The sequence below is a fragment of the Labrus mixtus genome, chromosome 4 (genome assembly GCF_963584025.1).
Source record: "Labrus mixtus chromosome 4, fLabMix1.1, whole genome shotgun sequence".
Lineage (NCBI taxonomy): Eukaryota > Metazoa > Chordata > Actinopteri > Labriformes > Labridae > Labrus > Labrus mixtus.
The window spans coordinates 3036475-3050164 of NC_083615.1; the positions used below are offsets into that span (position 1 = coordinate 3036475).

Here is a 13690-nt window from a genome sequence, read left to right on the forward strand (position 1 = left end):
ATTCAAACCTTCTGTGGATTTCACACGGGCAGTCATTCATTTTCTCATTGAAACTCTACATAAATCATTCACAGTGTTTGTGTTTATTTTTTACAGGATTCCTCCCAAGGAAACTCAGTGTATCAAATCAACATGATAAACTACATCAAACAGAAACATCCTGAACTGCAGGTGGTCGGAGGAAATGGTAAGCGACGGGTCCTGTCTCTGAGCTGTCTATTCACCCTTTAACCCGTCTCCCACATTGACCTTGTTTCTGTGCGTCTGTCTCTCTCTAGTGGTGACTGCTGCTCAAGCTAAAAACCTCATAGATGCCGGTGTGGATGCACTGAGGGTGGGCATGGGGTGTGGCTCTATCTGTATCACCCAGGAAGGTATGACTGAATAGCACAGTAATACTGCTGCTAGTTACACTGGAGTCAGAAAAATAGTCTTTCTTTAAATACATGTTTCTTGATTTATATATAAAGTATAGGTTACTTTACATGAGCTCAACATAAAGCAGAAAACAAAAGGAAACATTGGCTGCTAATACAACATAAAAGTCCCTTGTTGTCCAGTGATGGCGTGCGGACGGCCCCAAGGTACTTCAGTGTACAAGGTTGCAGAGTATGCCCGGCGTTTTGGTGTGCCAGTGATTGCTGATGGAGGCATTCAGACTGTTGGACATGTGGTGAAAGCTCTGGCCCTGGGAGCATCTACAGGTACTAGTCTCCTGCTTCTTCAAATATTAACTCATTCATCACTTCAATTTGGATCGCACAGTGCCATTCCAAAAAAGTGAAGAAGCATTGGGCATGATTCAGAGGAATGCAGGGCGGATGATGGACAGTTCTACTTTTTCTTCCCCTTTGTCTGCCCTTAGTGATGATGGGGTCGTTGCTTGCGGCAACCACCGAAGCTCCTGGAGAATATTTCTTCTCAGATGGAGTGCGTTTGAAAAAATACAGAGGGATGGGCTCGCTGGATGCCATGGAGAAAAATAATAGCCAGAAACGTTACTTCAGGTGGGGAAGTGAGGTTACAAAGAGGCTTTGCTGTACAGTACACTTTTTGTCAGAAAAAACATAAACTCATGCCATGTCGTGGTGACTTCTTTATGTCTAACTCTGTGGTTTTTTTTTTTTTGTCCAGTGAGGGAGATAAGGTGAAGGTGGCTCAAGGTGTCTCAGGATCAGTACAAGATAAAGGCTCTATCCATAAATTTGTTCCTTATCTCATTGCTGGTATCCAACATGGCTGTCAGGATATAGGAGCCAAGAGTTTGTCCATTTTAAGGTAAGTGAGTAGCCATGTGTGTGTTTGTGTGTATTCTGTACTTTTGAATTGTGTGCAGAATTAGTAGTGTGGATTTTTCTTTTTTTACCAGGTCAATGATGTACTCTGGAGAGCTGAAGTTTGAGAAGAGAACCATGTCTGCTCAGATGGAGGGAGGAGTCCACGGCCTCCACTCGTAAGTCAGACCCTGACCTTTGGATACTTTATAAATGCAAAGACATTAACCATTCTGTGTCTGAGTTTCTCTTGTATTAAGTCTCTTTTTGCTGTCGAATGGAGAGTAGCATCAAAATTTTCTCTCTCTTGCTCTTTTCTTACCCATGCTATCCCATTAGATATTCTTTTGTGCCATGTAAGTACATCCATGTGGTTATCACATCTCCATCTTCTTCTTCCATTCAGTCATCTCCACCAAAGCTTGCCTTTGTCACCTTCAAATAATCCTACACCACAGCAAATGTCTATACTTTTGTTCTCCTGTTTGGTCCGTAGTTACGAGAAACGGCTTTACTGAGTCTGGAGGAAGAGGAAACACTCGAGCGGGACCTAACGTCCCGACCCCGGCAGCTCTGAGCAGATGCAGCGGACGCATGTGATCAAACTACAAGAACGACGCTCTCATTGGTGTACTAAATCCACACTCAATAATCTACTTTTTTGTGCCCCCCCCCCCCTTTTTTCATGGTTTTTCTTACCACTAACCACTTCAAAAAGAGCTAAACAACACACTTTACCTTGAGTCTCATCTTGATAGAGGAGCCTCTTGGATTAATAGACGTGACTGCACATGAACTCTTTATCTTTCTGTCTCCCACTGTGTGGCCAAGGTGTGATCTGCTGATCTCTTCCAACAAGCAAACACATTTCATTTCCTTCTTATTGGTCATGCTTAATTGCAAAAACAAAGCTTGCAGTGGTGCAGTCCAGAAAATCCATCCTTCAGACATTTGAAAACATTTTATTTCTTTGAAAGAGAAACGAAGGAAACATTTTTAAATAGCATTCTGCTGAAAGCGGAGCAGACTCCAGAAATGTAATATACTCTAGAACTATATATAGACATACCATTTTCTTGCCGGTAACCTTGTGTATAAAGCTAACTGACCCAGAAGGACATTTTAAGTATAATACATATAGTGAACTTGTGTTGTTATTATCCTCTCACTGCACCAAGTAAATTGTGTTAAGAACATTCAGTGTCATTTCTCAGACAAGTCAACATTTGTTTGTTACACAAATGGGTTACCTCACCCTGAGCCGATGAGCTATTTGAATGTGCTTCACTGCTGCAGAAGGGACATAAGCTTAGCATCGGCCTTAACTCACGAATACACATTTTTTAACAAGAAGAGTTTAAAGGAGTTTAAAGGAACCCTTTTTCCACGTTCATCATCTTTGGCATAGAAAATAATAATTTAAAACATTTTTAAGTCTGAAGACATGACACTTCTAACACTTAACATCTTCAGTTATCTGATTTATTTTCTACATCCTCCCCCTGTTTAAAACACATTGGCTGGAAATGTGATCTTCCATAATTTAATTTTGCAAAATGAAGTTTTAAACCACATGACTATGGAATGTACATATACATAGTTTTGTATATTTCTGGGCTCTATATTAAAAATTGTATTTGTGATTCGTTGAAATAGGGCTAAGAACTCAGTTGAAAGGCCCAAGTTCAATATATATTTCTTTCTGATTTGTAGTCAAAATTTTGTCAGTCTTTCATGTGATTTCCTTTTTTCAATGTCTTTGATTTTACAGTATGTAGCTCTTTGATAAGTTCTGGATCTTAAGTTGATTTAGCAAAAACCTGGCATGTTCTTTTATGCTAACTTGTTGGTTATCAGGCTTATTTTAAAGTTTTCTATAGGGTTGAAAATAAGTCACAACATACTACTTTATAACCCATTCCATAAATTATATTCACTGTAAATAGTGTTGCATGAATAAAGTTATTTTTAATAGGGGTATTTTGATATTGTTCATTAATCATCTTGACATTGTTCTCTAAATACCACTAGAGGGCAGTATAGTCAACATTTAACAATGCATCATTTCAAAAATACTTTTCCACAAAATGTCTAACCTCAGAAATGACACATTTTTGCAGCCAAGTGGTAAAAAGGTATGTCAAATATTCTGTAACATGATTTTCACATTGTTCACACCACACTGACAATAACAATGTCTGTTCACATGATGCATTATACATTTGACGATTTCAGCTCCCTCTGTTGAATTAGGTTTTAACATCACTCCATACGTTTGCAACCGGTAAAATGGGATTTTTGAGCTTGTGGAACTTTACCAACATTTTTAAAATGTTTATTTTTTGATCTTCTTGTGCCTTTACTAAGAGATAGGACAGTGGATAAAGTCAGAAATTGGAGCGAGACAGTGGAGAATGACATGCAGGACAGGAGCCACAGGTTGGATTCAAACCCATGCCGCCTGCTTGGAGGATTATAGCCTCTGTGCACTCTAACCACTAGGCTACCGGCGCCCCTACCATACCAAGATTTTAAATTAAAACAGTACAACAGTGAACAAATAAACCCTTTCTTTAAATACAATAATTTCAAATACAAAAAAGCTTAACAAGTCTGTTATGCAATTATCAAATCTCTTAATTTAAGTTCTTGACACCATTTGAATGCTTTAGTATTATTACACAAACTAGGTGATGTTTCTGAAAGAAGCGGGATGAAGTCAGACTTCAGATCAAGTTTAGAATACTGTATATACAATAACAACAGTATAATCCTCGTAGAAAATAAGTTGTTCTATTGTGTAAATAATTTTCATTCCCCCTGTCGTTATTTTAAACTGTAAAACTTCATAATGTACAATTTTGTTTTTTCTAACTCACCTATTAGAGTCAGCTACATTTATTTCTGCATGATGCACATCCCAATCACAACTGAACATGTGTATAACTTTTACAATTCAATTGTGTCACTGCACACACTCAGGGCATCGATCTGTTTGCACACATTGACAAACTCTGCCTGTACAGCCAGATCCCATTCCAGCTGTTTGCTCTCACTCATCTTTTTAGTCCCAGCTAGCCGGCCAGACCCTTGACTATCCTGGGAGGCGAGGCTCAGGGTTCGGTAGCGCCTGTGGTAAGAAAGGTGAGGGATTGCTCTGGGGAGGCTGCTCTGAGCAAAGTTTTGACCTCTGTTGGCCCAGGAGTGTGAACGCAACTTCCCTGTCTCTTTTGGTTTGTTGCACAGACCCTGAGTTGAGCCTGAGATGCTCTCCCATTGCTCCGTTGACGTTGGCGACTTGCTGTGAGAGCCGTGTGGCTGGGACGGTCTCGGAAGGGACAGGTTCTCTTGATCAACATCTCCACAGGAAGATGTGCGATACAGGGCATTGTCCGCAGAGCTAGGCCCTTGCTTTGACATGGCTTGGCTAGGAGAGCTCAAGGAGAGGCTTGATGAAGCTTGGAATAGTCTTGGCATACCAAAGATACCAATTGATTTACTGTTCACTTAAATATATTAGAAAAGCAGACATGAATCGCATTGCAAACTATCAGTTTCTAACAAAATACAACATATCTTACCACCTGTAGCCTACGGTCTGTGGTGCTAACCTAGCTTAAATATAGCTTAAATATAGAACGATTTCGGCAAAAACAGAGAACCCAGCAGCCCACGTATTTTCAATAATGATCAAAATAGCGGGATTTTTTAAAACACAGTGTCTTTAAATATTAGACTTTGAATACGGCGGCTGGTTGTACTTACACATTTCTTCATAAGACTCGTAGACCGGCGGAGCGCTTTCGGCGTAGCTGGGCTGCTAAATGCTAATCACGCTAAATGCAGTATGCTAAATGGGCGGGGCGTGTTACCAGGGCTCCTCCCGCCGGACCCTACTGCGCAGACTGTGGCTCCAAAATCGCAAGATGGAAGCGCCCGTAAGGGGCGTATTTTGGCTTCAAGAACGTTGAGTGGGAACAGTTACAGTGCGCGCCCACTGAGTCCAACTTTCATTGGGCTGTGTCCACGCTGTAACCTCGCAGGGTGAAGCAGCTGATGGTTGAAATGCCCTTGCATAACCACTGAGTGAGTTTCTGTGTAGACCAGAGGACAGCCACGCTTTCTGTCAGTGAAACGCATCTCCTCTGAGTATCTTGAAGAGAGGTCTTCTAGCATGTTGGACGCTGACTATACCACGTCATTTTAAGGTCAGGTGTAGACAAGCGGAGATGTGAGGCCTGAAAAAGACATTTTGGAAACAGAGCATGGACCGGTCTTGTAAGACCTTTGTAAACCTACAAGAAAATAACTCATTTATAAGTATAGTATTTACTCCTGTACTTGTACTTGACTGTACACAGGAGTTAAAACTGAAATACTCACTGCCCTCTTTACTACTGTAAAGTGTCCTTGGGTTTCTTGAAAGGTGCTATATAAATCAAAGTTATTATTATGATTATTATAAAATGTGAATATGAAATACTTATTCAGCTATGTATACATCGTATTCTCAATCATACCTGTAATGTTCCTGAAAGATCTGATGTGGTTCTGAATGGCCATGTGGCTTTTACTTTCCTTCAGGTCACTTTTTGAATACGTGTCTAAGTTTGCATTAGATTTGCATGTGTGTGTGTGTGTGTGTGTCTCTGTCTTTTAGCCCATTAATCGTGATTGGTCAGTTCCCTCAGTGTATGACTACAGGACTGTTGGAGGACTCACATTAGCACTCTTCTCTTCCCTGACCAGTCCGTGCATTGATGACCACAAATCCTTCATGTTGCATGTTTGTGTGCCTCTCCCTCTGAATATAATAAGACAACACACTCAAGGTGTAATGTGAGATGATGCACAAAACAGGAAAGAGATGTGCAGGTGAAGAAGAAGAGAGTTCTTGATCATTCTATAAGCTGAGTTATCTTAAGCAGTTTTGAAGAAAGATATAAAAGCAGTGCGGCACACAGCTGCAAAGGCCGTGTCAGAGTGACTTAAGCCCTGTGTTTGAAAAAAAAAAAAGCCCTCATTATTAAGCTGAAAGTAGCCTGTGAGTCAACCCCAGCGGGGTAAAAGGGTTTGAAATTGGCTGAACCTTTGTTGGATCTCAACAGGAATCATCTTGTAAGGCAAGAAATCGAACACAGTTAAGCACACATTACTGGTAGATGACTCATAACAAGATCATATTACAGTTTTTGATTTACCTTGTAATCATATGGCAAAAGGGTAAAATCATTAAATCTTCTGCACAGTTTTTTTTATAAAGAGGAAAACACAAACAGTAAAACACCAGTAGAGTCCAGTCTTTTACACTTATAACAGATATAACAAGCTTAAATTAAGAATCATTGATTTTAATGTACGACTAAATCTTACATTTAAGACATACCATTAATCCTGACTAATACAGTCTATCTAAAAACAGGTATATACATTTTGGTAAAGTTTGCAGGGTGTGTAAATTCATGCCCTGAAAACAAATATCATTTTCAATCCTATTGTGAAGGTAAATGTGTTAAGAAGAACATATAAACTGATATTATTTTATAATATCTAAACATAATGATGTACCTTTGCAACCATGGATCTTACAGGGTTAAAGGTCAGCGTCCTATTTGCTTGCCCTGAACGTGACTATAGGGAACTCCTTGTTAGCAGGTTATGATGAGCTGATCTCTTGATAGAAACAGATCTGTCATCTTAAAGCAGGGCTGTGCAGAGATAGAAGCATGTTCATTTCTGCTTAGCTTCAAATTACCGTGACATAACAAGAGAACAGAACCAGCAAAGAATACTTTCTGTGACAAACACTGTTTTGAACTTTGTGCTGTAATCCAGAAAGGGTTGACAGTAAAGAATAACTGTAGTCCAGTTTGCATGAACAAAATGCCCCTGTTGGATGCTCAAGGGCTCACACTCCTTGATGTGCAGTATGTATATAGAAAGACAAAAACAAACCCTGAAATAACCCCCAAAAAAGGCCATGATCATGACTTTTGCATTTGTGTATCCTTACAGACTGTGTTCTTATCATCGTGAATCAGTGCAGGCAACCCATATGTCGACACTACAGATGATTCAATTAACTAAAAATGTGTAAAAGCAGTGTAAAGATGACAGACTGAATTGGGAAATGCTTTCAGGCAATAATTGTTTCTTCATCTTTCTCTAGCTGTTTTTTGGACAACACAGTATATACGATAAGACAATCCTTTATTGATCCCTAGAGGGGGAATTCAAGTGTTTCAGAAGTAGATACAAAACTAGAAGATGTATGTGACACCAAAACAAGAAAGGTTCTTTAAGTTTTCACCATTAAATTACTGATGCAAAATGAGGCTTACAAAACATGTCTTCATGTCATCGTTATCATCCTCATCAACATGCTGTGGGTGCGGTTGACTTAAAAACATCACGCAAGCCATAGAATATGAGATATTTGTTTGCAGCTACAGCGTTCTGATTGATCAGATAAACGGGGAGGAAATGACTAAAGTGACAGAACCACAGCTTTCTGATTAAAAAGAGTGAAGAGAGTCAGTTGTCCTGCAGTTGAACCGTCTCCATCAGGATGAATATGCACCCTGTTCTGTTCTTCTGCTTCTTATCAGGTGAGGACTGATAACACATCTGCGTCCTTAAAGCTGTGTAGATCTGTCAAAATGTTTTAAAAAAAAAACACAACTGTCGGTGATCAAATATTATTTTATATATATATAATATTTGATCACCGACAGCTGTGTTTTTTTTGTGTTTCTGTAATGTATAACCTACTTCAGGGGAAAAAATGTAAAAATGTAGATTCTTATCTTCTGATACTTCAAATCAATTCATAACTCAAAAAAATCGATTTGGCTAATCAGTCACTCCCAGCTAAGTGCTAAGGCTAGCTCTTTAAGTCAGTAGAATGCCAAATGGAGCAGCAAGAAATTCAGCCAGTCTCAGGCCGTTTTCACATCTGCACTCTGGAAAATATCTAGATAATTTCAGGAGGATTGCTCCGAAAATTCTCCTGACCTGGCTGTTCACTTATTCTCCTCACAGTAGGAGACTATCCCTGTCAGTCGGGAAGGGGGGGCCGGGGGTCTCCTTAGGCAAGCTGTGAAGTAAAAGATTTGGCTGTTATTGTTCACACATACAGCTCCTCCTGGAAATATCAGGAGTTTTTTCAGGAGATTTCTGCAAATGTGGAAGCCCTATCACAGATGACTGGAGTAGATCCTGAAGTATGTAATCATTCAAAAATAGACTTTGAATCATGAATCCAGAATCAAAAATATCGAATCCGGACCCCAAGAATCTAAATCGAATCGTGAGACACCAAAAGATTCCCAGCCCTAGTTTTGGAGATTTTAGTATTATGGGGGATTTATGTGACTCAGTATGAAATATGATACTGGCCATTCTTTGAGCGTCTGATCTGCTGCAGCATTCAGGATTTTGTGTTTGGATCTTGGTTTGTCGTTTGGGATCTTTATATTCCCCTGAGCTGAAAATTGTGTGTTGGGAAAATATTTAGAATTATCTCTTAGGCTTTCTTTTTTTTTAGTGTGTGTGCTCTCAACCGAGAAGCTGATGTTTAGTTGTTAATTCATTTGATGATTCAGAGCTGACGTCATGATGATGATTGGTTTCAGGATTGTAGCCACTTCTTATTTAAGATGTTATGCCCTTTTTGACAAACTTCTTGCCTGTTGACGGTCTAGTACCGAAACTTTGCAATAAGCCAATAAATGTTTGTTTGCCAGGTAGACAGTGTGCAGGAGTTTACCTTTAAGTTTTTGATGGACACATTGCTCTAATATGCACCTGTCTTATGAAATGGATCCCCAATGGTTTATTTATAATGATTTCGTGCCAATAACAAATGAAATCTATAAAGCAGTAAGTGTTCTTTTTTCTATCTTTTCAACAGCTATGTGTGGTGGACACACCGGACTGGTTCGTGCTAAAGTTAACACTTATACAGTAGTTGAAGGAAAAACTAATTCCTTGACCTGTGGGGTAAAATTGACTGGAAACTGGAAGTTCTTCTGTAAAGATGAGTGTAAAGATCATCAAAATATTCTTATTAAAACAGACGGTGTTGTAGCTCAGAGTGGCAGGTACAGTGTTCGTGACAAAAGAAAATCTTCCAAACCAGGAGGTCTGATTATGACCATCGCCAGCATTATCAAGTCTGATGCAGGACGCTACAGGTATGGAGTGGGGGAGACTTCAGGTCCAACTGACTACTGTGACTTCAACTTCAGAGTTGTAAATGGTAAGTATCTACTGAAAGACAATTCCCTGATATCAATTTATTCTATACGCCATCTAACTATTTAGTACTATGAAGACTGAAGTAGAGCACGACCGAATAATTGACCAGTCGATAATGTTGGGGTTGTATCAAGTCAACTTTGGTTATATTCTTTAATAATTATACTTAATTATTAATAATATAAATAAAATCTCATTAAACTATGTTTAATCTCGTTTTGGGGCACCAACCTGTACTCAGGTAAATATAACCAAAATATCACTCAAATCAGTCTCAGATTAGTTATTTAATTACTAATATTATTAAGAATTAATAACTATATTTAATAAATTGAAGGCGTGAAAGCCGTACACACAGCCTTCGCACCCAGCTTATATCACAATGCAAATACAACCAGTAATCACAAACAACTGCTCTCTTAAATTATAACAGACAAATTATTTATTTAAACAAAGCAACACCAATAAAAATCAATGAACTTAGTTAAACCAATAACTATTATAAACTAATCTAAGCAACAAACATTATCAAGCAAGGCTTGTGAAAGGGGTGTGTGTGTGTGTGTGTGTGTGTGTGTATGTGTGTGTGTGTGTGTGTGTGTGAGAGAGAGAGAGGGGGGGGAAGAAGAGAAGGGGAAGATGACTTCGTACCCATGTGGTCGCTCACGATGGCGCACACCTAACAAAGATCTGGGTGTGTGCGTGTGTGTGTGTGTGTGTGTGTGTGTGTGTGTGTGTGGATGAAAGAGAGAGAGAAGGGGGAAGAGGGGGGATATTGCTCCGTCCCACGTGGTCGCCCTTCCGATGGCGCACACCTAACAAAGACCTAATGTGGCCTTAATGTCTAAAAGAGACCGAGTTCGGCCCTACACGATCTGTGTCTCTGAGGCGTCTGGATGGCCTCGAGTGTATAGAGCTCTCTCTCTCTCTGTGTGTTTGTGTGTGTGTGTGTGTGTGTAGCCTATGTGCGTAATGGCGCGGTGGTGGAGTTAGTCTCCAGATGTATGTCTACCCGGGAATGTGTGTGTGTCTGTTAGTCAAAGGGGAAGAAAAGGGGAGCGTAGAGGAGCGTAGAGGAGGAGAGAAATGCGTGTCTGAAGAGGCCGGACCACAGTCCGAATCCCGCACCACAACTCGGAGTAATTCCCTTCATTCACAGAAACAAACCCATGGCCGAATTCAAGTTAATACGGCTTACACTGGCCTTTCTGATCAGAAGAGTAATACCCGGTTATAACGCTGTTACGCTAAACACATATAGGACGCAGCGGTCCGAAACAACAACAAGAGTTTTAAACAGGTAAAACTCAGGACACGACGGTCCAACAAAGAGAAAATTACAGTTTCTGCTTCAATCAAACAATTGTTAAAAACACTCTCTAAAGCTAATTCTGCACAGACCTAATTAAGCCTCGCTTGTGAATCGCTTTGCCCGCGATTGGTGAAGGGAAAAGGAGTCCGGCGATAAAACAGATCTTCTGTCCGTCCTGGTGTAGAGGCGTCTGATGGCGGCGAGGGTCCCTTACGGCAAGAGCGGCTTCGTTGGTTCTCCGTCGTGTGAAAAGATGTCCGTTGATGTCCTTTCGTTGCAGGACGGAATAAGACCGTTATCTTTCTGATAATCTGTTATAGTCTGACGCTCTCCGAGAAACTGAGATGTGTTCACTGGACAATCCAAGCTCGGGATTTAGAACACTGCCGGCTGCGGATTACCTGCGCGCCAAAACTTAAAACAAAGGAAGATTGTTGCAGGAAACAGGAGGTGAGCTTGGGTCTCCGAACACTTGAAGTCAGCGCGTGGAAAGAGAGAGAGCAATGGAAGTCTTGGAGCTTTGTAGCCTGGCCTGCTCCATGGGGGGTCTACCTCAGGTCCCCTCCAATGAGGAGAGAGAGGTTCCGATCCCCCCTCACTTCACGCGTAGGTGTGAAGTACCGCAGGGGATTCTGGGATTAAGAGTCCTTTTAGGCCTCTTTGTGATCTCAGTGAATAACTCAAATGAGATGCAGGCCCAAGTCCATTGTCTGACTGTCCTAAGCTTGCGTGGCCCAACAATAATGTCGACCAATATGAACATATCCACTGACTGTATTGTCTAATGATAACTGTATTTAAGGGATCAACACTATAACATATCTATATCCATCTAAATCTAAGAACATAGTCATGTATAGCAGGAATGTTTCATTTTTGCTCTTTATTTTTCACTATATTTTCCAATTGGTCAGTTTAAGTCATGTGACTCCATGTGGTCGGCCTGTAGCTCAGGTCAGCGTTTTCTTTCCTTCCCTCGTTGGTGCCTTGGAAAGCATCCCTTGGGAGTTTATTTGCAAGTGCAGTTCTTTGTATTCCTACTCACAAACTGCTTTATATATTTACATGCATTCTTTATCATTTCAAGATAATTTACAAGCTAAAAATGCTAATGTTAAAGCTAGCAATGCATTTCATTGGTGCTTTATGTTGTGATGATTTTGTTAGCTTTACATTTACACTAACAGAGATATTTTTGTATTAAGCTGTGCATATTTTTGTGCATTATATGCAAAATGTTTTTATGTTACATTCAGCTATTACAAATCTTTGTACACATCCTGTAATTGGTGCTTGCTTTATTTTGTATCTTTTCAGTTTTAAAATGACAGAACCTGCATGAGAATGACGACAACAGTAAAAAGCATTTCAAATTTACTGCAGCCTCTGATTTATCTTGAAGTCTGTTAGCTATCTGTCAATTTGTGTACAAACACACATTGAGGACAGAATAAGAGATGTACACTGATTGGTGCTGAACATGATCGTTGGGAAATCTAAAATAATTCCATACATACATACGTCTCACGTCTCAAATTGAGCCAACTTTGCTTCATTCATTAGCGCTAAATGTTTAGGTTATCTGTGTGTGTCTATGGAGATAGGGGAGGGGAATATACAAAGCTAATTACCAAAAAGTGGAACCAGCTATAACCCATTCAGGATATTTTCATTCATCAACCTACAATGAAAGTGTGAACAACTTAAACAACAGTCACAGATGGTGGTGAACTGGATAACTCCCAGTGTGCATTATGACTGAGCATGTTACTAATGGTCACTCATCTTTACAGAATCTCCGTTGGATGGAATCTCACGTGCGATCCTTACGTTTGCCGTAGGAGAAGCTCTCACGTACGGATGCATTGATACTGTCTATGGAGCGAGGAAGTTCTTCTGCAGGGGTGGATGTAAAACAGAAGAAGACATTCTCATTGAAACAGAAGAAAACAAAACTACGAAAGGCAGATACAGCATTAAATATGATCAAGGATCTGGACATGGACTACGTGTGACCATCAAGCAGTTGACCAAGTCTGACACAGGAATGTACAAGTGTGGATATGGCAGGGCTTTGTCTCCAGATTCATATTGGACGTTTCCTATCCTTGTCATTGAAGGTGAGTTTTTGTTTGATTGAATTGAATAACTTTGTTTTCATTTAAAACTAATGTACACTCTGTGCAGTCCATGTCATATAGAAGTAAAACTTCAAATGAATCTGCTCTGCAAACAAAAAATACACCTACAGATTTTAAAATGTAAGTAGAATTATTTTTTTTCTTCCATTACTAAGAAACAATTTCCTGAGTATTTCCAGGTATGTTCACACTTCAGCTTGCAAAAGTTTTACTTGGAGGAGCTAGCAAGAGAAATCCCAGATATAGTCAGGGTGAAACATTCAGCTAACCTCAAAAATTTAAGGACATCTTTGGAAGTTTTGTGGATGTGTGAAGAGGGCTAGCAAATTAACTTGCGCTCCAGTTAGCAACCAAGGTGGTTTTTGCCTTGAACCACTTCTCCCACAGCACTGTCAGTTCAAGCCTGCTGGGGCACCCAACTCTTAAGGGGAATGAGAGCTAACACACTGATCGCCCAAAACACAGATGACTAAATGCTACCTCTTTGCGCCATGCGCCTTGATTAGCACCCAGATTCAGCTAGTTATGTAGTCCCACACGCCCCAAGTCACTTTGCAGTATTTTTCATGTTGACAACATGTTAAAAAAAAAACAGGAATTGTATTTCATGGTGAGTGCATAAAAATGTCATGTCATGTAAAGTGTCATATGTTATCTGTAATGTAACTAAGTTGATAATTTGGTGTTTGATGTTTATATTTAAT

The 13690-nt window shown here is 40.0% G+C and overlaps 1 protein-coding gene across 2 annotated transcripts in view; it reads left to right on the forward strand.

Annotated features, from left to right (window-relative positions):
* LOC132972388 (inosine-5'-monophosphate dehydrogenase 1a-like) overlaps nt 1-3254 on the forward strand; it is a 9344-nt gene extending 6090 nt beyond the window's left edge. The window contains exons 9-16 of one of the 2 annotated variants that reach the window (XM_061035172.1): nt 97-187; nt 279-374; nt 561-704; nt 866-1007; nt 1135-1278; nt 1370-1453; nt 1614-1630; nt 1771-3254. In XM_061035172.1, coding sequence (XP_060891155.1) covers nt 97-187; nt 279-374; nt 561-704; nt 866-1007; nt 1135-1278; nt 1370-1453; nt 1614-1630; nt 1771-1874 — 822 coding nt within the window. In that variant the 3' untranslated portion in view covers nt 1875-3254. The remainder of the gene's footprint in view (nt 1-96; nt 188-278; nt 375-560; nt 705-865; nt 1008-1134; nt 1279-1369; nt 1454-1613; nt 1631-1770) is intronic. The other variant, XM_061035173.1, reaches the window with a different exon arrangement.
* The last annotated feature ends 10436 nt before the right edge of the window (nt 3255-13690 follow it).